The sequence below is a fragment of the Prionailurus bengalensis genome, chromosome B3 (assembly GCF_016509475.1).
Source record: "Prionailurus bengalensis isolate Pbe53 chromosome B3, Fcat_Pben_1.1_paternal_pri, whole genome shotgun sequence".
NCBI lineage: Eukaryota > Metazoa > Chordata > Mammalia > Carnivora > Felidae > Prionailurus > Prionailurus bengalensis.
Window position 1 is genome coordinate 90,913,831 of NC_057355.1, and position 23,162 is coordinate 90,936,992.

At 33.9% G+C, this 23,162-nt stretch overlaps 1 protein-coding gene across 2 annotated transcripts in view; it reads left to right on the plus strand.

Moving 5' to 3' along the window:
* LRFN5 (leucine rich repeat and fibronectin type III domain containing 5) overlaps positions 1-21,876 on the plus strand; it is a 249,341-nt gene extending 227,465 nt beyond the window's left edge. The window contains exons 3-6 of one of the 2 annotated variants that reach the window (XM_043556052.1): positions 4,203-5,607; positions 8,357-9,069; positions 15,520-15,563; positions 21,484-21,876. In XM_043556052.1, coding sequence (XP_043411987.1) covers positions 4,223-5,607; positions 8,357-9,069; positions 15,520-15,563; positions 21,484-21,501 — 2,160 coding nt within the window. In that variant the 5' untranslated portion in view covers positions 4,203-4,222 and the 3' untranslated portion in view covers positions 21,502-21,876. Of the gene's footprint in view, positions 1-4,202; positions 5,608-5,859; positions 6,149-8,356; positions 9,070-15,519; positions 15,564-21,483 lie in introns of those variants that run through there. The other variant, XR_006293375.1, reaches the window with a different exon arrangement.
* The last annotated feature ends 1,286 nt before the right edge of the window (positions 21,877-23,162 follow it).

The following is a 23,162-nucleotide window of genomic DNA, read 5'->3' on the forward strand; positions in this document are numbered from 1 at the left end:
TATATGACTTTCGAGAAAAGGAGATATACACACACACACACACACACACACACACACACACACCAGTAGTTGCAGGGATGAGCCAGGGACAGATGAATAGGCAGAGCACAGAGGACTTTTAGGACAGTGAAAATACTCTGTATATACCATAATAGTGGATATTTGTCATTTGTCTAAACCTGTAGAATGTACAACACCAAGAGTGGACCCTAACATAAACTCTAGAGGTGATTATGATGTGCCAGAAGTAGATGCATCGATTGTAGCAAATGGTCACTCAGGTGGGGGATGTTGACAATGGTGGAGGCTGTACATATGTAGGAGCAATTGGTTCACAGGAAATCTCTGTACTTCCCTCTCATTTTTGCTGTAAACCTAAAACTGTTTTGAAAAATAAAGCATTAAAAAGAAGCGTGTTAAACTTTTAAAAAGCAGGCAGGCAGAGTACCTGTGGGTTGAGCATCCAGCTTCAGCTCAGGTCATGATCTCATAGTTCATGGGTCCAAGCCCCACCTCGGGCCTTGCACTGGCAGTGTGGAGCCTGCTTCAGATCTTCTGTCTCCCTTTCTCTTTGCCCCTGCCCCGGTCATGCTCTGTCTCTTTCTCTCAAAAATGAACATTAAAAAAAAAAAGTAAGCTGGCCTCTCCCTACACTAATTTATGCTAGATAGTTCCTCTTACTTACTTTCCTGTTTGAGAGGGGGAAGTCAGGGGACATCTATGGAATTCTTCCCTTTCATCCAAGAATATATCACCTTCTGGAATATAGTTACTGTAGGTTTATATCCTCAGCATTATGATGTTATTAAAGAAAATGATGTCCAGCTTATCCAGCTTATTTGATTACTGGGGTGCAAACGATGTGGGTTTTTTTTTGTATGTTCATTTATTTTGTAACTTTTAATATTCATACCAGAAGTACTATTTAGAAACAGGTTAAAACACAACAAAAATATTTTATATCTATCTACAGATATACAATTTCTGTTGTTTTCCATCCATTTATAAAGATTCAAGATTCCATCTGATACAATTTTCCATCAACCTGAAGAGAACATCCTTTATATTTTCTTACAGCACAGTTCCTCTGGTAATGAAACTTACAGTTTGTTTCTCTCAAAATGTTTTTATTTTACTTTCATCTTTCATGGATATACATCCCACCCATATTGATGGACTTTCTTTTTTTCTTGCAACATTTATTTTTTTTTAATTTTTTAACATTTATTTATTTTTGAGACAGAGCATGAACGGGGGAGGGGCAGAGAGAGAGGGAGACACAGACTCGGAAGCAGGCTTCAGGCTCTGAGCCATCAGCCCAGAGCCCGACGCGGGGCTCGAACTCACGGACCGCGAGATCGTGACCTGAGCCGAAGTCGGACGCTCAACCGACTGAGCCACCCAGGCGCCCCATCTTGCAACATTTAAAATATATTTTCCATTGTCTCCTATCTTGCTTTATTTCCAAAATGAAATCAGTGAGGAGTCAGCTATTATTTTCATTTTGTTCAGTTTATCTTCTTGTAATGTATCTTATTTCTGTGACTCCTTTTAAGATTTTTTTTTCCTTTGGTTACCTGCAATTTGCTTATGATGTGTCCTGGTATAGTTTTCCTTGTTTTGAGCTTGGATTTATGTGTTGTTGTTTCTTTTATCACAAATGTGAAAAAATTTTGCCTTTATATCTACTTTATAGGCTTATGCCGATACTCCGATTATAAGCTTCTTAATATTTTTGGCTTCTAAGTATTTTTCCACAGGTCACTGCGTTTTTGTTCACTTTTTTCCCCCATTTTCCCCTCTCTCCGCCAGAGTTTCAGTATGGTTAGTATCTGTTGCCCTGTTTCTACCTATAGGATAGCTGAAGTTCTTTCTTTGGATATCTCTCTTCTGGTATTTCGCCTCATAAATTCAAGCCACCAGAGACTCTGCACTCCAGTCCATACTCTTCAGTTCATGTGTCATCTGGTTTTCTCTCCCTGTGCTATGCTTTACAAAGTATCTCTGGAGCAGCAGTCGGGTTCATTTATTTTTTGTTCACGTTTCCCAAGGATCACAATACTGTGCTGCTTTTTTTTCCAATGTGCGAAAACTATGGTTATATATATTTTTGTACTTTTTTTTTTGCTGCCTCTTGTGGAAAGGCTAGTTTAGTACTAGTTATTCTGTCACAAACAGAAGAGTAAGACCATTTCATTTGTTGAGACTGACAGTGCTTGTTCATAACAACCACATTAAATAGGAGATAAACTAGGTGTAAAAGAAATCAAATCTATAAGAATATATTTTGTTTAGGAAACTAGGTCTATTCTTTCCGGAAGAAGTCCGTATTTTATATTTTCATTAATTAGAAATTGTGACTGGTTTTCTCCAGCCATTTTCATTGACATTTGAAACTACATGTAATTTATGAGAATTTTATTTATTTATTTATTATTTGTTTAATGTTTATTTTTGAGAGAGAGCGAGTACGGGGGAGGGACAGCAAGAAAGGGAGCCAGAGGATCCAAAGCAGGCTGTGTGTCTGAGAGCGGAGAGTTGGATACGGAGCTTAAACTCATTAACTGTGAGATAATGACCTGAGCTGAAGTTGGAGACTTAACCAACTGAGCCAACCAGGCACCCATAATTTATAAGAACTTTTAATTGCTTATGTATTAGTATTTTAATTTTTTTTAAGAGAGAGAGCATGAGGTGGGGAGGGGCAGAGGGAGAGAGAAAGAGAGAGAGAGAGAGAGAGAGAGAGAGAGAGAGAGAGAATCTTAAGCAGGCTCCATGCCCCATGCCCAGCCCAATGTGGGGCTCAATTTCATGACCCTGAGATTATGACCTGAGCCAAAATCAAGAGTAGGACCTTCAGCTGATTGAACCACCCAGAGCCCCAGTATTTAAATTTTTGATGATTAGTTTCAAGAACAAATACTTAAGATCAAATTGGAAAGTCAAAATGCCAAGATTTTTTAAATTATATTTGGATAAATATAAATGCATTAAGATTTTAAGAAAAGAAGCAATGGAATTATAATTATAGTACCTTTTGGGACTCACTGTCAAGAATTTTGATGACTGCTTTTCAAAAATTATCTGTAAAAATCCAATTTTAGGGGTGCCTGGGTGGCTCAGTCAGTTGGGCAGCCAACTACACCTCAGGTCATGATCTCATGGTCTGTGAGTTTGAGCCCCACATGGGGCTCTGTGCTGACTGCTCAGAGCCTGGAGCCTGCTTCCGAGTCTGTGTCTCTCGCTCTCTGCCCCTTCCTTGTTTGCTCTCTGTCTCTCTCTCTCTCAAAAATAATAAACATTTGGGGCACCTGGGTGACTCAGTCAGTTAAGCGTCCGACTTCAGCCAGGTCACGATCTCGCGGTCTGTGAGTTCGAGCCCTGCGTCAGGCTCAGGTGATAGGGCTCTGATAGCTCAGAGCCTGGAGCCTGTTTCCGATTCTGTGTATCCCTCTCTTTCTGCCCCTCCCCCGTTCATGCTCTGTCTCTCTCTGTCCCAAAAATAAATAAACGTTGAAAAAAAATTATAAAAAATAATAAACATTAAAAAAATTACAAAAATCCAATTTTATATTATAAAATATTCTAATTTTTAAGGAGCTCAGAGCATTTGTGGTGCATTTTTAGCGTTTTTGTTTTTGAGAGTAAGAGCTTTTATTTGCAGTTAAATTGTAGTATGTTCAAGATAGTTTGTAAAGATGAATACAATTTTATTAATGATTAATTACTTTCAAATACACCACAAAGTTAGCAATAACAAATGTTGACAAATTGAAATGCTTTCAAATCGTTAAGTATATCTTTAATCCTTGAACTGACAAGATTTCTTTCAGGGTTATGGGGAACTTTCATGGCTCCTACCCTCCAGTCTGGGCTGAATGTCACTTTTTTTATGCGTCCATGGAGCACCCTGGACATATTTCAAAAATAGCACATAATTTACAGAATTGTAATAATCTGTTGGTTTCTTTGTTTTCCCTTTTGATTTTAAATCCCACAAGGCCATGAATGGTATATTTTTTTATCCTGGTGTCAATTGTAGCCTGCAATACAGAGTAGATATTTTATACTTGTTTGTTAAGTAAACAAATGAGTAAATTGCTTCTGTACTGCAATTTGCATCAAAGGATTATTCCAGTGGGAATGTGGACATTAGTGAAATGATTGGATGCTAACACTACATTTTGTATCTTTTCTTACAGGCTCTTAAATCTGATCTACAATGGAAAAATTTCTTTTTTATCTGTTTTTCATTGGCATAGCAGTGAGAGCTCAGATCTGTCCAAAGCGTTGTGTCTGTCAGATTTTGTCTCCTAATCTCGCAACCCTTTGTGCCAAGAAAGGGCTTTTATTTGTTCCACCAAACATCGACAGAAGAACTGTGGAGCTGCGGTTGGCAGACAATTTTGTTACAAATATTAAAAGGAAAGATTTTGCCAATATGACCAGCTTGGTGGACCTGACTCTATCCAGGAATACAATAAGTTTTATCACACCTCATGCTTTTGCTGACTTGCGAAATTTGAGGGCATTGCATTTGAATAGCAACAGATTGACTAAAATTACAAACGATATGTTCAGTGGGCTTTCCAATCTCCATCATTTGATACTGAACAACAATCAGCTGACTTTAATCTCTTCTACAGCATTTGATGATGTCTTTGCCCTTGAGGAGCTGGACCTGTCCTACAATAATTTAGAAACGATTCCTTGGGATGCAGTTGAAAAGATGGTTAGCTTGCACACCCTTAGTTTGGATCATAATATGATTGATAATATTCCCAAAGGGACTTTCTCCCACTTGCACAAGATGACTCGGCTTGATGTAACATCAAACAAATTGCAGAAGCTACCACCTGATCCTCTCTTTCAGCGAGCTCAGGTACTAGCAACCTCAGGAATAATCAGCCCATCAACTTTTGCATTAAGTTTCGGTGGAAACCCTTTGCATTGCAATTGTGAATTGTTGTGGTTGAGACGTCTGTCCAGAGAAGATGACCTAGAGACTTGTGCTTCTCCAGCACTTTTAACTGGCCGCTATTTTTGGTCAATTCCTGAGGAAGAGTTTTTATGTGAACCTCCTCTCATTACTCGTCATACGCATGAGATGAGAGTGCTGGAAGGTCAAAGGGCAACCCTGAGGTGCAAAGCCAGGGGGGACCCTGAACCTGCAATTCACTGGATTTCTCCTGAAGGGAAGCTTATTTCAAATGCAACAAGATCTCTGGTGTATGATAACGGAACACTTGATATTCTTATCACGACTGTGAAGGATACAGGTGCTTTTACCTGCATTGCTTCCAATCCTGCTGGGGAAGCAACACAAACAGTGGATCTTCATATAATTAAGCTCCCTCACTTACTCAACAGTACAAACCATATCCACGAGCCTGATCCTGGTTCTTCAGATATCTCAACTTCTACGAAGTCAGGTTCTAATGCAAGCAGTAGTAATGGTGATCCTAAAATGAGTCAAGATAAAATTGTAGTAGCAGAAGCGACATCATCCACGGCACTACTTAAATTTAATTTTCAAAGAAATATTCCTGGAATACGTATGTTCCAAATCCAGTATAATGGTACTTATGATGACACCCTTGTTTACAGGTAAGAAAAATTAACCAGATTTTTGTACTTACCATGCACTCAATGTAGGGCTTGTTAATGTGCTACTGATTTGTTTTTTTAATTGGCAGTGCTACCCTGTGTTGTGATTACAGCACTCCGTTGTTCAAAGTGTGTAATATAAGGTTTGTGAAAGGTGATCACCTGTGGGGCAATATTTTGAATGGTGTTATTTTTAGAGTTCAAATTTATATTTAATATGATGCTTACTTACTTTCTTTCCCCTCATCTAAGAGATGTGACTATCAGAGAGAGAACAAGACTGATTTATTTTACAAATTCAAAAACATACCAGAACTTACACATCCACATGAGTGTTCTTTCCTTCAAGGAAGTCACGTTGGGAGGCTATACCATTACCCCAATGATGCTGGCATTGCTCAAAGCACTTTTGGAATTATCTTTAGAACCTTCGTCATACTATTTTGAATATCCTCAGTGGTGGCAAATCTTCGTCTTTTGAGGGTGAATTTGAATTTTGGAAACAAGCAAAAGCCATTTGGAGCCAAGTCTTATGAATAAGGTGGGTGATCAAGATGGGTATTGCCATTTTTGGTCAAAAATAGGATGTAACTATAAAATAATGAGACTGATTTTTTTGGGTGATTGAATAATGTGCATGTGTATTGTTTCATGTACACTGGTTCTTAAGACAGTTCCAAAGAGAGTTTATCAATATTTTGAGCAGTGAAAGTGTCACTAGAGTTAAATATGTAATCTCCTCATAACAACTTTGATAGAGAATTTGCATCTGACTATAGGCTTTCTGGTATGTTTTTCTAAAGTTCAGCCTCATTGATTTATAGTCACATCTTGTCCAGTTTTCAGTTGGAAATATACATTTTTACCTCTTCATAAATTTCACTCATGATAGACTATTATTACTCCTAGGACACAATGCAAAATCATGGTTTTGAAATATACATATATATGTATCTTCTACATATATGTATATATCTTCAAGCTTTTCTGAAATGAGATCAGCTCAATTCTTGCATACTCAGATGAACTCTTGAAGATAATTTGATTTTCATTCATGTATGGAAATGAGAGAACTTTTTTTTTTTAAATGAACATGGACTGGTAGAAAAAAACAACACTGGCCCAGCTAGCCATATGATCAATTCTAGGCAAAGTTCTACATGGCTGAGTTTTAATTTCCCCATCTTTAAAAGCAAGAGATTAAAGTAAATGGTTTCTAAAATCCTTCTCATCACTAAATGTATGGTCATGTAGACTATGATGCATGCATAAAATAGTTTGTCCTTCTTATACTCAGCTCTTTACCTAGGCTATCCATTATGTATCCCTTTGTCAAAGAAGAGTGTACATCTCTGTCCCTCACCTTCCTGTAGCTAATATATATATTAACTTGCCTCTATCTATCATCTATCTATCTATCTATCTCTATATATCTATGTATCTATCTATTGCATATATATAGATATATGCAATATGTCAGTTTCTAGTTTCCAAATTCTAATATTTTAATCCTACCATGACAAGTAAATTCTATGTGACCTTCAGAAAGTTGCTTGAATTTCATGACTGCGGAGCTTGTCATGAATAAAATAGTAATGATGCCTACCTCATACAATCATTGTAAGAATAAAATTATGGTGTTCCAGAAAAAAAAGAATAAAAAGAATAAAATTATGGTATAAATAATGTGCTTAGTAATGCCTGGTATTTATCATGCACTTACTAAATAATAGTGATTTTAATCAGAAATAAATACTCTGGCCTAAAAGTTGCCTGGTTCATTAGAACACATTGTCTAGGTTGTATAACAGATTACTATTGCCAAGTTTTAAAATTTTCTAAAAAATTTTTTCGGAGAAAATACATAGTTTCAAGCATTTTTTTTTTCTAAATGAAATCTCAGTTTAGGTCATATCTGGTTGCTACTAAAAAATGTGGGAAATAAAAGGATCCACAGAAGAGTTTGTGATATAATGAATTTAGAGATGTCTGTAATGTTTATCAAACTTTAGAAACTGTGTTCTGAAGGTAATTTCATCAGCCCACAATGGGCAGAACAAAGGATTTATACTCTGGTCAACAGCATTGCCCTGTTCATGTTTTTAGGATAATATTACTCATGCATTTTCATCAACCTCATTTATAGATAAAAACATACTGGGAACCAAGTGTTGAAGACAAAAGAAGAGGGCTGAAATGTGTAAATGAAGTATTTTAATCTTAGTAATTATCTTAGTTATTAAAGATAGATTTACTGGATACCATTCCATAGCAGCTTATAACTGATTTGGAAAATAAATACTCTGAAATGCATTTCCATTCTGGTTTCTAATGTGATTGTCAGTGTTTTCCCTTCCTTCAAATTGGCTTTTAGTCACAGAGGTGTTGTAAGTGCTAAATGGATTTGTTTAGTAGTCAGATAATGTCACAGTCACACCTTTCAAAAGCAATTTGTCATAAATGATTTTTTAGCAGTGGCTTTTATTAGGAGTTCTGCTTTGCCAAGCAATGTAATTAGTAAGCTTGTCAAGGCATGGCACAGGCACCATTAATATAATGCAGAATCCAACAATGAGTCTTAACCATTTTAACTAGGTAAATGTAAGATTAGATCATTTCCCCATATTTCATATCTGTTATAAGTATGCTTATCTTAATGAATCCTGAAATGAAACAGAACTGAAGTCATAACGCCTGTGTGTTTATATGTTTTGTTTCTTATATTAACGCAAATTCCATTGTCCCTCAGAATGATACCTCCCACGAGCAAAACTTTTCTTGTCAATAACCTGGCTGCTGGAACTATGTATGACCTGTGTGTCTTGGCAATATATGATGATGGCATCACTTCGCTCACTGCCACGAGAGTCGTGGGTTGCATCCAGTTTACTACGGAACAAGATTATGTGCGATGCCACTTCATGCAGTCCCAGTTTTTGGGAGGCACCATGATTATTATTATTGGTGGAATAATTGTAGCATCTGTGCTGGTTTTCATCATCATCCTAATGATCCGGTATAAGGTTTGCAACAATAACGGGCAACACAAGGTCACCAAGGTCAGCAATGTCTACTCTCAAACTAATGGGGCTCAAATCCAAGGCTGTAGTGTAACGCTGCCCCAGTCCATGTCCAAACAAGCTGTAGGACATGAAGAGAATGCCCAGTGTTGTAAAGTTGCCAATGACAATGTGATACAATCTTCGGAAACTTGTTCAAGTCAGGACTCCTCTACCACTACCTCTGCTTTGCCTCCTACCTGGACTTCAAGCACTTCTGTGTCCCAGAAGCAGAAAAGAAAGACTGGCACAAAGCCAAGTACCGAACCACAGAATGAAGCTGTCACAAATGTTGAGTCCCAAAACACTAACAGGAACAACTCAACTGCATTGCAGTTAGCTAGTCGACCTCCTGATTCTGTCACAGAGGGGCCCACATCTAAAAGAGCACATTCAAAGCCAAGTAAGTTTCTCACTTTGCCTGCTGAGGGATCCAGAGCAAGGCACAGGTACTCCCTGAATGGAGGAGTAAAGGAATACTATTGTTATATTAACTCACTGAACACACGTGGACTGTGTTCTCAAAGAAGCATGTCTATGAATGCCATGTTAATTCAGTCCCACAGTTCTGATGGGCATAGTGGAAAAACAACTCTTTCAAATTCTGAGTGGATATCGGAAAGCACTGTGTAACCTAGTATTTCTTTTTAATGAAAAAGTGATTTGAAATCTCACATAGGAAATTGGAATTTGAAATTCCAGTTTTGTTTTTCTGATACATGGCTACTAGAGCCAAGATGTATAAACCTTCCAGGTATAGTTTAATACATGAAGGTAACATATATGAAGTAGTTAGGGATAAAACGTGACAGAGCAGCAGTGCCTTCTATTCTAGGGCTGGCTTCCAGGTTCTACAATAGCAGAACACTAAATAAAGGTTATCATCAGACAAAAAATGTCTTGCCTATATAAATAATGATATTTTCTCCACTCTTACAAAGACTCACTCATGGCTGATAAATATTTTTCAATGAGTAGATTGTATATTCTTTTCAAGGACAATGGTGTTTCTTTTCAGGCAGATATTATAAAGAACAACTCTGTGTTGTTATGGTACTTAAAATACTCAATAAGTATATCCAGACAGTGTTAACATAAGTATGCTTCTAAACAACATTCTTGGTTCAGGTGCCTTAATGGTCTTATGGTATTTCTCACCCATGCCATAGCTTTATGCCATAGCCATAGTGGGAAGCAAAAGAAAATGCAATTGATTTTGCATTTATCAAAAAAAATCTAGTTCAGTTTTATGTCACATGCCACAATTTTATATGCTGCTACCTGGGCATGTGAAGGTGTTTTTGTTCATTCGGTACACATTTGCAGAATGAGTGAATTTTATGTTTTTCTTAATGTAAGTTAAAAAGAGAGACAAAAAAATAAGACTGCCTTATCAAAGGAAAGTTTATGTTTATCACTAAGTAAAATAAAAAATCCTTTTAATGGAATTCTTATTACATTTATAAGCAATATAAAGGCATTGCTCATTAACCAAATGGTGATTTCATTTTTCCCTTCTGCCTATAATTCTCAATTGGAATGTTTCTCTCTTAGAGTAAATGTATTCATTTTAACCTAAACCTGTGATGAAATTTAATTAGATATCATGCAGCTTAGTGCATCATTAAATCATGCAGCTTAATTTATCATTAAAAATGTTTAAATTTAAGGGCACCCAGGTGACTCAGTCAATTAAGTGTCCAACTCTTGGTTTTGGCCTGGGTCATGGTCTCAATGTTTGTGGGATTGAGCCCCATGTTGGGGTCTGTGCTGACAGTGCAGAGCCTGCTTGGAATTCTCTCTCTCCTTCTTTCTCTGCCCCTCCCCACTTTGCTCTGTCACTGTCAGAAATAAACATTTAAAAATTTTTAATTTAGTCAGACAATAATGTTGCTTTTTGATAAATGGCATTCCTGGACATTCACTGAAATCAAGGTCTATAGATAAATGTTCCTATTTACTCATTGAAAGTCTTACATTATATGGCAACTTGATGGTAGTTTTTTAAAGATTGGTAAATGGAGGTTAATATTAAGAGGTTTCTTGATGTTTGGAGTGGGAGGTTGAGAATGAGGCTCATGTGAGAACCTTGCACAACAAAAAAATTAGCCATAATATAATAAGATATGCATTTTATTTATATAACGTACTCCATGAGAGTAAGTTAAACACAAAGTTTATTACCTCTTACAAATCATTTTAAACATTAACACACAGATAAGGAATGGTAGTCATTAGTTTAATTTCCTTCTACTAGAGGCATATATAAAAATGTCAGTTAATTTTAACTTGACAGAGGCATACCTTATACATGATTTGTCATGATTACATTCAAAAGCAGGTAAAATTAAAGCAGTTCGAGATTATTCTCCATGCCAGTCTTGAAAGAAATTATCTAATGTGCTAGTACCAACTTAGATGTTTCATAAATGCCTTCTTTGCCCCAGTTCCCTTTCTAATGTTTGCCTTTCACATTTCTAAAGTCTAATCAGCTTTCATGGGTCACTTGTATAGTTCTTTCAGGAATAAATGAGATTACATGTGTAGTCATATTTTGTAAAATCAAAAGCATTACTCAGAGCAAAGTGTATCTCCCACACAATTTCTGTAATCATGCTCTGATCCCAATTTAACATTTCTAATTAACTTCAAATAATTCTTCAAAAGGTGCTGAATGACAAAAGCATATCACTTTTTCTTTTCTTAGTTTTTACCTACATGGTATTAAAAAGTCCAGAATATATAAAGGCTTTCAGACTTAAAAAAATTAATCCCCAAAAAGAAATCTCTGGTATTATGAAGGTTACGGTCAAGGGGACTCTGAAATCATGCATAAAGGCCACAGTGTAACATATCTACTCTAAGCTACTGATCAACTTATTTTATATTTTTCATTTGCCTGTATTTTTTAAAATCAGTTCCCTGCTTATGTTTCAAATGAAACTTTAATTAAATATCTCTTATTTCTTATAAACATTTAGAACTCTATAACATCTAATCATGTGAAATTTATTCTGTTTGACTAAAGCCATTGAAACCATTTAATTTTTATTAGCTTTACAAGACTATTTTCAGAGTGTATTAACCAAATGCTTGAACACTTGTTTTTAGAAGCGTTGAGAAGGCCTTATGTTTCTGCCTTTTCAAAAAGTTTATATTTTGAGAGAACAATGAAAGATTGGCCTATCAAGAGGGTCAAATGTTTTTGTTTACAACTATATGAAAAACTTTTCCACCAGGGCAATTTCAGTGTGAAGTGACTGAAAAATAAATCGTTGGGATGGTTGGAGGTTACTGAAGGTACCTGGTATAATGTCTGAAACACAGTAGTTACTCGAGTGAATGAATGAATAGATAGATAAATAAATGAATGAATGGGGCCAGAGACGAAGGTGCAGTAATAAGAATTTTGATTATATGCACAATGGAGATTTGTGATCTGGCTATTTTATTACTATAAGCAAGAAATTCTATCTCTTACTATTTTTCTTTCTGTTATTTCTTGCATTTCCCATTTAACCAGCTATACATATGCAATCCAAAGCATATGATTTGCTGTTGTTGATTATGTATAGGTTGTATACATTGATTTTGCTTCTTTGTTCTCAATTACTTTTTTTTTTATTTTTAGCCATTCTACACTGTGATTTCAGGTTGTTCAATATGAAAACTAACAAAAAATGTATTTGCAGATATTTGCTCTAAACATTTCTCTTTAATTATACGTCTTCCTGTGTTGTTTTTTGTTTCTTTTGGATAATTGTCCCCCAATTCAAAAATGCCCCCAACTATTATTAAAGTAGGTCTTTTGATTTAATATATGTAATTTCTGAACATCACAAAAGGATAATGAGGCATCCAAAGCTTCCTCAAAATCCTAAGCGGAAACAAAGTTTGGTTTGATGAATATCATTTATTTTTACACTACAAAAAGATTAGAACAGAGGTGCATTAAATAAATAATTTAAATTAGATACAGTAATACCTTCACGGTGGCTAATTTATTTCCTGAATTATTTTTTAAACTATTAAATGCAGTTACTTAGGTTGAGGTTATAGCAAGTATTTTATGCTTTCAGACAGTTGATTTTAGGAGCTCTGTAGATATATTTTACTAAAAATGTTTCAGAATATATGTTGAGAATTATTATAAGCTATTTATAAACATCATAAATCTATTACCTGAATGATACATGCTTTCTCCATAAGAATTGAGAAATTAAAAGAAAAAATTAAATGTATTCCACTTATCTATAGGAATCTCTTTTTAGCTTTTCTTGAGAAGTGTTTCCTGCTTCAATTTAAAGCACTCTGGAGGTACTTACTTCCAAACTAAATTTTAACTGTTTTATTTGCTTGTATTATTACTAAGGGGAAACTAAATATTTCATTTTTAAAAGTAAAAACCTAGAGCAGTTATCACAAAATCCACAACAATTGCCTCTTAGTTTCTGAATTTTACTATTTCCCCCGTGTTATTCACAATACTAAGCTTAATAATAATCATTTAAATGCCAATAGTCTAAAAAAATGTCAAAAACATAAAGTATCTTACTGTGCATAGAATTGAGAAGGTAAATGGGACATTTTTTTCAAGGATTGAAGATCTGAACCCATTTTGTTCTTGGTGTGACAAAATCCTACTTCTATTTTATGATGCTAAGAAAGCAGTATTTGCCATATTAAACAGAATGAAGACTACTTACGCTTTCCCTTGCTCAGTCTTCCCTTGTGTTTCAGGAAGCGTCCAGTCTTTCTTCTTTAACAATGAATGTGGATGCTTCTGCCTGTGAGTGTTGGTGGCATTTTGGGGAAAGGACTTCGGCACAGAGATAGGCTGGATGGGAAAAGGATTTTTTTCTTATCCTCCTTAGTTGATGATGATAACCATCATCATTATATAATCATTATTATTATCATTACTATTATTGACCTTATAATGTTTGTGAGTTAAGTGTCTGTTGAGTTAAATTTATGGATAAGAAATAGCTTGTTTTTAAAATTTCATACAGAAAAGGAAAATACCCAAAATGTATGACAGGAATTTTGTGATAGTTTCAGAGCTCTGTCTTTTCAGATTACTCAGTCCTTTTCCTCCCATACTAGAAAAGTGCGTGTTGGAACTACAAATACATTGAGTTTTGTCAAGTTTTGGGTTGTTTGTTTGCTTGCTTTTTGCAACAAAAACAATCCTTGTCGCAGTACAGAAGATCACTTAATAGAGGAAGAATGGTATAAGTATTACTGTGATGGAGTCATCCTAAAAATGTGGTATTGTCTGAAGTGAGACATACATAACTGGGAGTCTGTTTAAGTATGAAATTAGCTTATTAAATTATGGTGTTAATGTATTTGCAATTTTATCAAATATTACAAATAGTCCATGTAGCAAGTAGTGTACTATTGTCTTCTGATTTTGTCAGCTATTTCAAAGTCAAATTTAGGATCTAAATTTAACCTTGATAAAACACATACACAGTATATACTTATGTATCTAATATATAGATATACTAATATGTATGCTTATCACATTAATCCATTGAAATCAGAATTTTGTGTCCTGCAACATGGATTGTAATTAATGTAGCAAAATTATATTTAAATGGGCTGGCTACCAGAGTACTTATCCCAGAACAACTGCACAAACTATACTTCTTATTTATAAGATTACAATGGAATATAAGCTCTCTAGTAGAAATTTATTTTTCTGAACTTCCTAATGATCTCTACAACTTGTCTAATTTCCTCCACTCTTTTCAAGAAGGTTACTGTTCATGAATTTTAAAAATTAGCAAATTTTTTTTTCAAATATATTCAGAGAAGGTCATAAAGTCCCTTTCATTTTGTGTTTGGAAAGTGGATATACGTTTGATCTTGCCTGAAACATGAACTAGGTAGATATTGTGATTCAGCTCCAGAGTATGTCCAATAAATTATTCAACTAACATGAGGGCTTATGAAATAGATTGTGTTGGCTCTACCATAATGTAATTTACTAAACATTTTTTTCCTGTATAATGTGAACATGTCTTATTATTGTTTTAATGTAAAACCTAATCTCCAGAGGCCATTATAAATTTCTATGAATATTTGTGTTTGAGGTTCTATAAAAAATATTTTGTACTGTTCTCTTCACACTCACCTCTGAACCCTGAAAATAACTTTTTCCTGATTTTTTTCTTATCATTGTGTCACTTCTTAATGACTAGGAGTATTTGTTTAAAAAGAGAACATTTGGAAAGAAATAGAATGTTTGTTATGCAGGGCTATGTAATGGTATTAAACACTTACAGCCAATTGGAACATACATGTGGACATGTAAAGACAGAATGTTTACATATAGACCATTAGTGTTTTACATGACGATAAATGGGTACTTCATAAAACATGATAGTATTTTGGGAGCTATTGAATAATGATTATCATAAATGATTCTTTAATAGTCTGCATGTTGAACATGGTGAAGCTATGTTTCCTATTTTGGATTCTCTTCCTTGGTGTATCTTTTATTATTAATCATATGCAACTCTAGCTGAAATGTTAACTTTGAGTAGGGAAAATTGAGTAGAAGCCTGATTCTCTTCTTGAACTCTTTCTGGAAAGTTGCATTACATAATTTCTCACTTTAGCAACTAGGACAATATTTTTAAATTTCTACGTATATATCAGGAAGTAGTCATAGACAATTATAAAGTCAATTGCAATTAGTCCAAGAACTGGTAAGTTAAAAAAAATTAGATAAATCTTTATTAAGAGAAATCTTACCAAGATTTCAGTAAGAAGAGTTTTAGGGTCTGTTTCTTAAAACTTGAATTTGTGTATTTGTTTATGACACTGAAAATTTTATTCCCAGATGCTTTGCTGACTAATGTTGACCAGCTTGTCCAGGAAACACAGGTGAGATTTTTGTTACCTGTCTCATAATTCAGCACTTAAGTGGGTATATTCTGTTATAAATAAAATTTTAAATGTTTTTTGCAAGTTTATGTAACTCCTTGAAATTTTCCATTAGAACTTACTCAATGCTCAATGATACAAAGTAAAATTCAGTTTGGTTAAATAGATTTCCAGTTATTAAACTTCGACATATTTCTGGTTAACTGAACATTTCTGATTCATACTGTAAGAATAAAGGGAATACTAATGTGACTTTGGAGTCACTCTTGTAGTTAGTTATCCATGATATAATGTGCATTTTTACAAATATTTCCCAGTGTGAAGATAGTAACTTATTAAGAATGTATTAACTCCTATCTTTGACCCCCATATCCTAATTGGAGCTGAAATGATACATTATACCTTACTGACAGTGGATGAACACAACTGTTTCAGGGTTATCTAAAATGAATGAAGCCACTATAAAATGGAGCAAAAGGCTACATATGAAATATTCATGGTATTTCTGTTGTCAGCAACTGATTACTCTTCTGTTTTTTTTTCCATTTGTTTGTGTGTTTGGTTTTTTGTTTTGTTTTTTTTTTTCCTTTTTGGAAGTTTCAAATGAGTATTTGATTCCTGCATTTTAATTGGATCAGAATGTGTGCTTCCAGAGTGGAATAGCACTTTAACAATCTGTTCACACAGCTGGAAGCATCAGCCATTTGCTTAAGTTTTGGCACAGAAAAAATATTCTGCTTTTAAAAGTTCTAAAAAAAGGCCACTGATTTATTTTCTAGTAGTAAAAATAGGGCCTTGTTTTTGTTTTTGTTTTTTAACATTTTGCATTTAAAAAAGAATAACTTGGGCAATCATTCAGGGTTTCCCCTAATGAATTCAACTCCCAAATCAAACACTTTTTCCTGCATCATCCCTTTAGTGAGTTCAGGATCCCATTCCCAGGTTGCAAAAAATAAACAGATGACACTGGAAACGATCAATAGCAGAGTGTGTGGCACATACTCTGAGTTCTATGTTGTGTCCTCAGCTGACCTGCGTTAAGGTGCGTTGTATCATCAGCACCCTGCAGTTTGCTTTCTCATTCTGAAACTCTCTCCCTCTCTTTCTGCCTCCTTTCCTCACCACCCCTCTCCTCCTCTACCCCTGCCTCTGGCTTCCAAAACTTCATTTATCATGTAACTTTGGACATCTAGCTGTTTTGAAAGAGAATATCTTTAGAAAGGAATTGGAAAGTAGATGGTTAATCTATCAGAAGCACAATCCAGAAGGGTGCTGAATGTTATATAAGGATTGGAAGAGTCATTTTTCAATTATGAATTAATTTCCCAAATGTTTACATTTCACAGGACATATTACATAGTATTGTGTTTATTTATTTCACTATGTTATTAGAAGTCAAATTTGGATGAAAGTAATTTCCTCGGGAGTTTGCATATTTCTCTAGATAGTACAGGTTTTGCCAATGAGATAAGTAGGTAAAATTTCCAATAATGACTTTCTTTGTCCTAAAGTAGTTAGTATGAATTATAAAAACATTAAAAAATCTAGAAAAAATGTAAAAGTAAATACATATCTGTTAAACCTACCATACCATTATCTAGTATATAATCTTTCAGTGCTTTGTCATTTCTACGTGAACTGAATTCATGTGTACATATGTGTGGCATGTATTAGATTTATATAATGAATGTGTATATGTGGAATATGTCACTCTTTAAAAAAAAATATTCTGAGTCTTTCTTTAGTTCCCTTTATGAAACAAACTGTCCTAGAAACTTTTTTTCCGCTTTGGCTATTTTTTTTTTTTTCCTATAAGCGTTACCAAGAAAAACAAATCCACAGGCAAAGAATAATTTTAACAGAATTTACTGGCAATACATTATTCACTCATAAAAAAAAAAGAGAAAAGAAAAGAAAACTCCTTGCTACATTTCTGTTATCAGATTGAAATCACTGTGAGACTGCAGTGTAACTAGTCTTGGTACTTACATGGTAAATGATTTCTGCCATAGCCAGCCTATCATTTCTATAACTGTCAACACATCCAGTGAAGCTCCTTCAAGGAGACTGACCTGTGAGCTTAGTCTGCTCATGGTCTTTCTTGGCTTTCAGCAATAGCTCACCCTGGGTGTGTGGAGTGAGGTAGAGCTGGCAGAGATGTCTGGTGCTCACAGCTTCCCAGCTCTTTTTTGGGGTGGTGGGGGTTGGGGAGGAAGAGAGATGAAGGGATATAAAGTTTTATTTTAAGTTTATATTTCCTGCAGGATGGTAACAAATGCTGTTTACTACCCAAAGGCAAAATTTAAATTAAAATGCTACGTATGTATATATACAGTAAAAGTAAGCAAGAAACAAACAAAAAACACCCTAGAACACATTTTTTGTTTTTAATATAACAAAAATGTTAACCATGGCAACCATATTAAATTAACTATACCACAGTCCCTCATAGAACATCAAACTCTAATAGTAAGGTACATGGATGACAGAAAAGTTTCATCTAGTCAGTGGTTTAGGGGTTCCTCATACTGACATATCTGCTAAGATAATTTTTCCCCAAGGATGAAGAGTTAATACATGTATTTCATTTCCATTAGCAAGAATACACCCTATGCCAAATTTTCCCCTTAAGACCTTTACTGCATATGTATAGAAATAGAGTGAACTTGGAAAATATCTAGTATATGACGTATGATCCTTCTATAATAAAATTTTAGGATTCTAATCACACTAAGACAAATTGACAGCAAAGGGAAGAGGAGTCATTGATAAAACTGGTGATAATTACATGTAAACTGGCACTCACATATAAAGTAATCTTGTGTTTGAAAAGATTGTTATACTTCAGATAAATAGAGTAAAACAATTGATATGCCATGTTTAGAAGTTAAAATAGGAACAATTGACTAGTTGCATTTATAATGAAAATGCCTTAAGTAAACTTTTCTTTAAAAGTATTTGGCAAATTCAGACCAACAAAATATGTCCATTGTGTGTGTGTATCTGTGTGTGTAAGTATGCACAAGAAATTCCCCTAATTCTGCAACTGCTTGCACCAGCCTTTAAGGTAATAGCTTCCTGATTCTAATTAATTTGACTTCTGATTATTCTGCTTAGTATCAATTAAGGTATTTAACCGATTTACACTTTATCATAAAATTCCTGCTACAGATGCAATAACCATGATAAGAGTTCAGTTCTTTTACGGAAAGTATTAAGATATAAATGAATAAAAGTTAGTGATGCTGATTGTCAAGAAACAGTGACATTTTAATACAGGGTTAGGAAAAAAATATGAAATAAGAGCAAAACAGCAAAGCAAATGTATATTTATGATCCAGATATCTTTCCAATGTTATTTCCCAGTAAAAATGACCAATGTAAAATATTTGGTTCTGTAACTTTTCTTTCCTATGATATTCCCTTCAAATGAAATTTTTAAAAATAAGAATGATAGAACAGGCACATATGCACATATGTAGAAACCATTTAACTATTTTTATAATAATTAAAGCATACTTTTGACATTAATTTGAATGTTACAGTATATAAGAAAAAATAGAACCCTAATGTCAATAATGACTTCTAGAAATAATTTCCTTCTTGGTTAGATATCCTAACTATACAAGATAAAAATCATTCATAGTTCTTAATTGCATTCTGAATAAGGGTAGTAACAGCATTTTCCCACAATACATTCAAATCAGGACATTTTTTTTCTTCTCCTAATATTGGGGTAGCTTTAATTTCCTCTTTTCTTTGTAGTACTGTTAATAAGACTATCTGTCCATAATATTTTGCATGATATCATTTCACTGTTAAATAACGACCACTACCAAAACATCCTGAGCCTATCTCAAATTCATTGTTGTTAGTTCTTGTAAAATTTTAACATAATTATTATAGTCTATTTTGCTTTTTTTCTCTTTGTGATGCTCTTGTAATTTGGTGCTCATATTTAGATCTTTATGGAATCATTGTAAGAGTTTGCCTATTGATAAGTAAAAAGTGTTATTTTTAATATCCTACATATATAAGTTTTTATTCAGTTTCATATTATGTCATCATTTCAATAATGGTAGTAACTTCAGGGTAAGCAAATTCAGACCATAATTTCCAAAACTGCTAATTGTCTAATATTTGAAATGAACAGCTTTTATAAAAGCCATAATTTCGTAGTTTGTTAGTAATGTTTTATGTAATTTGGAAGTGAATCAAAAACTCTTTAAAATATGTAAGCTTATACAATCATTAACTTGATATTAAAATAGATTCTTTATTCTGGAAGGGTTTATTATTTCTAAAATCAAACTAGTTATACTGCCCACTATTTTTCTTCTAAGTGTATTGTGTGGTTTTTATATTACTACTTCTGCGAACTTTGGTACGGTACAACTACATCTTTTTACTCTCAAAAGGGACATATGATTGGAAATACAAACAGAAATAAATTCTCATAATCCAATTTCACCAAAATAAGCAAGCTATACTGTGAACCCAATGGATATGAATTTAGATATAAACCCATTGTAATTTAAAGTGATTTTGGAATGTTTTTCTTAGAACATTCCAGATAAACAATGATATCTATATTTCAGTAGTTTCCAAGGTAATTATTTTTTATAAATAGGTTTTACATCTATTACCTACTAGCAGTGTTCAAACGTTGTGTAAATCTTTTGTTAAATAATTTTCAAAAATTATTGTTTATACCAAAAATAACTTCAACTCTGTAGATGAAATATTTTTCCTTTTTTTAAAAAATGTTTTATTTTTAAGTAATCTCTATACCTAATGTGGGGCTTGAACACACAACCTCGAGATTAAGAGTCATACACTGTACCAACTCTGCCAGCTAGGCACCCCCAGATGAAATATTTTCTTAAATAAAACATCTCTACAGTATTTTCCTACCTTTATCACATCAAGTGTGTTCTACTCTAAATATGTTCTACATCAGCATTTTGATATACAATATGCTTCTATATTTCATGATTCATTTGTCCCATGCATTTTATAACCCACAACTTGTAAACATGTAGTTGTTTTTGAATGGCGAGGAAAAAATTACATCTATTTCATATTTATGAAATTATATATTTCTCAAAAATTCTTTTTCATCTCCATCAAAGATAGAATTTATAGGCATGTCTTAAATCTATGATACTGAGAACCCACATTAGAGGACAAAATTTTACTGTTTGATATTTAAATATTTTTTATATTGTTTTACTCAAAATTATATTAACTATGGATTGTCTTTCTTGTGCATTATTGTCATTTTAGATATTTATTTGTTCTGTGGGTGAGGAACTAATTTATGAAGAGGAATAATAGTCTTCACTGACATTTCATGTATAATTAAATTTTATAAAATTTCAATATGATACAAAACTCTCAACAGACTATACTTAAAAAGTAGAGATCACTTAGGTTTTATGTGTGATGAACAAATGTGATCTAATATGCTTATAGTTTTAAAACCAGTATGATTATTTATTAAAATTTAAGTGGTATGCACTAATGAATACAATTATTATTTTTTCTTAATTGAGAATATAAATGTGAAGAACATAGTAAGGGAAAATGACTTCCCACAATTTGCCTTTGACTTGCATAACTATTTAGGCTTAATACATTTAGATTTCGTTTTAAAATGAGACTCTTTTATATATTCACCAATTTGAAATTACCAAATAACATTTTAAGAGCTGATGTGCGTGTCTAGATAGTTTTTAGGGGTGTATCTTGTATTTTATGGCAAAAAAGTCCTGCCTAGGTACTTATAGTTCAGTAACTTCTAAATTGCCAGCACAATGATCTTATTACCTGTGTATTTTCTCTTTGTTTCTTTTTCTTTCTCTTTTTCTTTCTTTCTTTCTTTCTTTCTTTCTTTCTTCTTTCTTTCTTTTTATTTTAGAGGCTGGAGTTAATCTGAAGAGCACTACTTCTTTCTCTCCTGAAAAAAGTTGCCACTGATATTTTTACTGGATAAAATTTAAACATGTTTCAATTCACAAAGGCCAATTGTTGAACTGGTGTCCTAGAAGAAATTGTTCACAGGAGCCGAAGCAGAAGTCTCTGATGCTGGTGGAACTGGCTCTATCAGACCATGGTTCATCCTCTTTTAAAGCCAAAATTTTTTTTTTCTTCTGGCCTACAAGTATTTTCTTTTTTTTAAAGAAGGAAAGAGAAAAGCCTACACTGGCATCGAGTTCTGTATCAATCCATGTTACATTGCCATCCATGATTTAAGACTGTAGAATCTTGAATAATCTATATCACTTTAACAAATAAATGTTTTACTATGACAGAATTTGTACAGTGCCTGATTTGTGGAAATATCAGTTGCTTCAAGTATGAATGGTGAAATGATGACTGTAAGAACTAATAATACTATTTTACATTTATGTAATGCAAAACCTTAAGGAATCACAATTGCTTTATAATACTGGAACTATTTCTGCCGTGACTGAAGCTCACCCACGTCTGTGGGAGAGCAGTACAGCTATTTAAAAAGCTTTACAGCAGTTTTATGCTTCAGTGTAAGACAGTGATAAGGGATCTCTTCTCCTAGTGGAACTTCAGAAAGCATCAAGGTAGGCATGTATGGTAATTAATCCAAATTGATGCATTGCTCTTCTGGAGAGCCAGGGCAAAGAATTTTAATAATTTTAGGCCTTACGTTTCATGGTAAGTGCCCATTTCTCCAATTTTGCACAATTGCAAATAAAGAAAATTAAGAGGTAAAGTAAATAAAGAGTAGATAAAGAAGAACAGACATCTGATTTAACACCAGCGTAAATAAGAGGAAGACATTTCCGTGGCCAATAAATGTTAATACAATCTTATTTAAGCAGTATCCAAGCCTAGCATTTAAGGGCCATCCCTGGTAACAAGGCAGGCCTGAGCTCAAACTCTACATCTGAGCAAATTTGGCCAGTCACCTACCTTTTCGTGTTCTCACAGAAGAAATATTGTAAAATTTGAAAACGTATATAAACTTATCCCTGTATTTGTTAAGCAATAAGTTCAATTAAAAACTAGTATTAGCATTGCCATTAGCCATTGAATTCAGATTCTCTAAAATATTAGATTTCATTTCTGTTCCTTCACAATTTTATTAGTTGTCAATCATCAAAAGCGATATGTAGTTTAAATTTTTTAAAAAGCCGGAAAACTGTCTTTTAAGAAATGTAGGTTATCTCTTAGCCCTTCCACATCTCTTAGACTGTTAAAAATATCCAACCATCCAAAGAGAGGTTACAGATTATTAGCCTTTAGATGGCACTTGAAATCTGCTCAGAGCCTAACTACACTAAACAATCTAAAGAGGTGCGCACATACACTCACTCCAGACACACCCAATGCATGCTTGAAACAGAAGTAACAAGTTGAAATGACTCTGGGCAAATGGTTCATTCTCTCTGTTTCCTGGCAACTCTAATTCTCTGAGCAATTCTGTTCATGTGTGTGTACATGTATATATGCATGGATAAACGTTTATGGTGACAAAAACACAAAATGAACACTAAGCATCTGCAAATCTATTCCTGATATATACAACTTTTCTCCTCAAATATAAAGCTTCAGGAACAC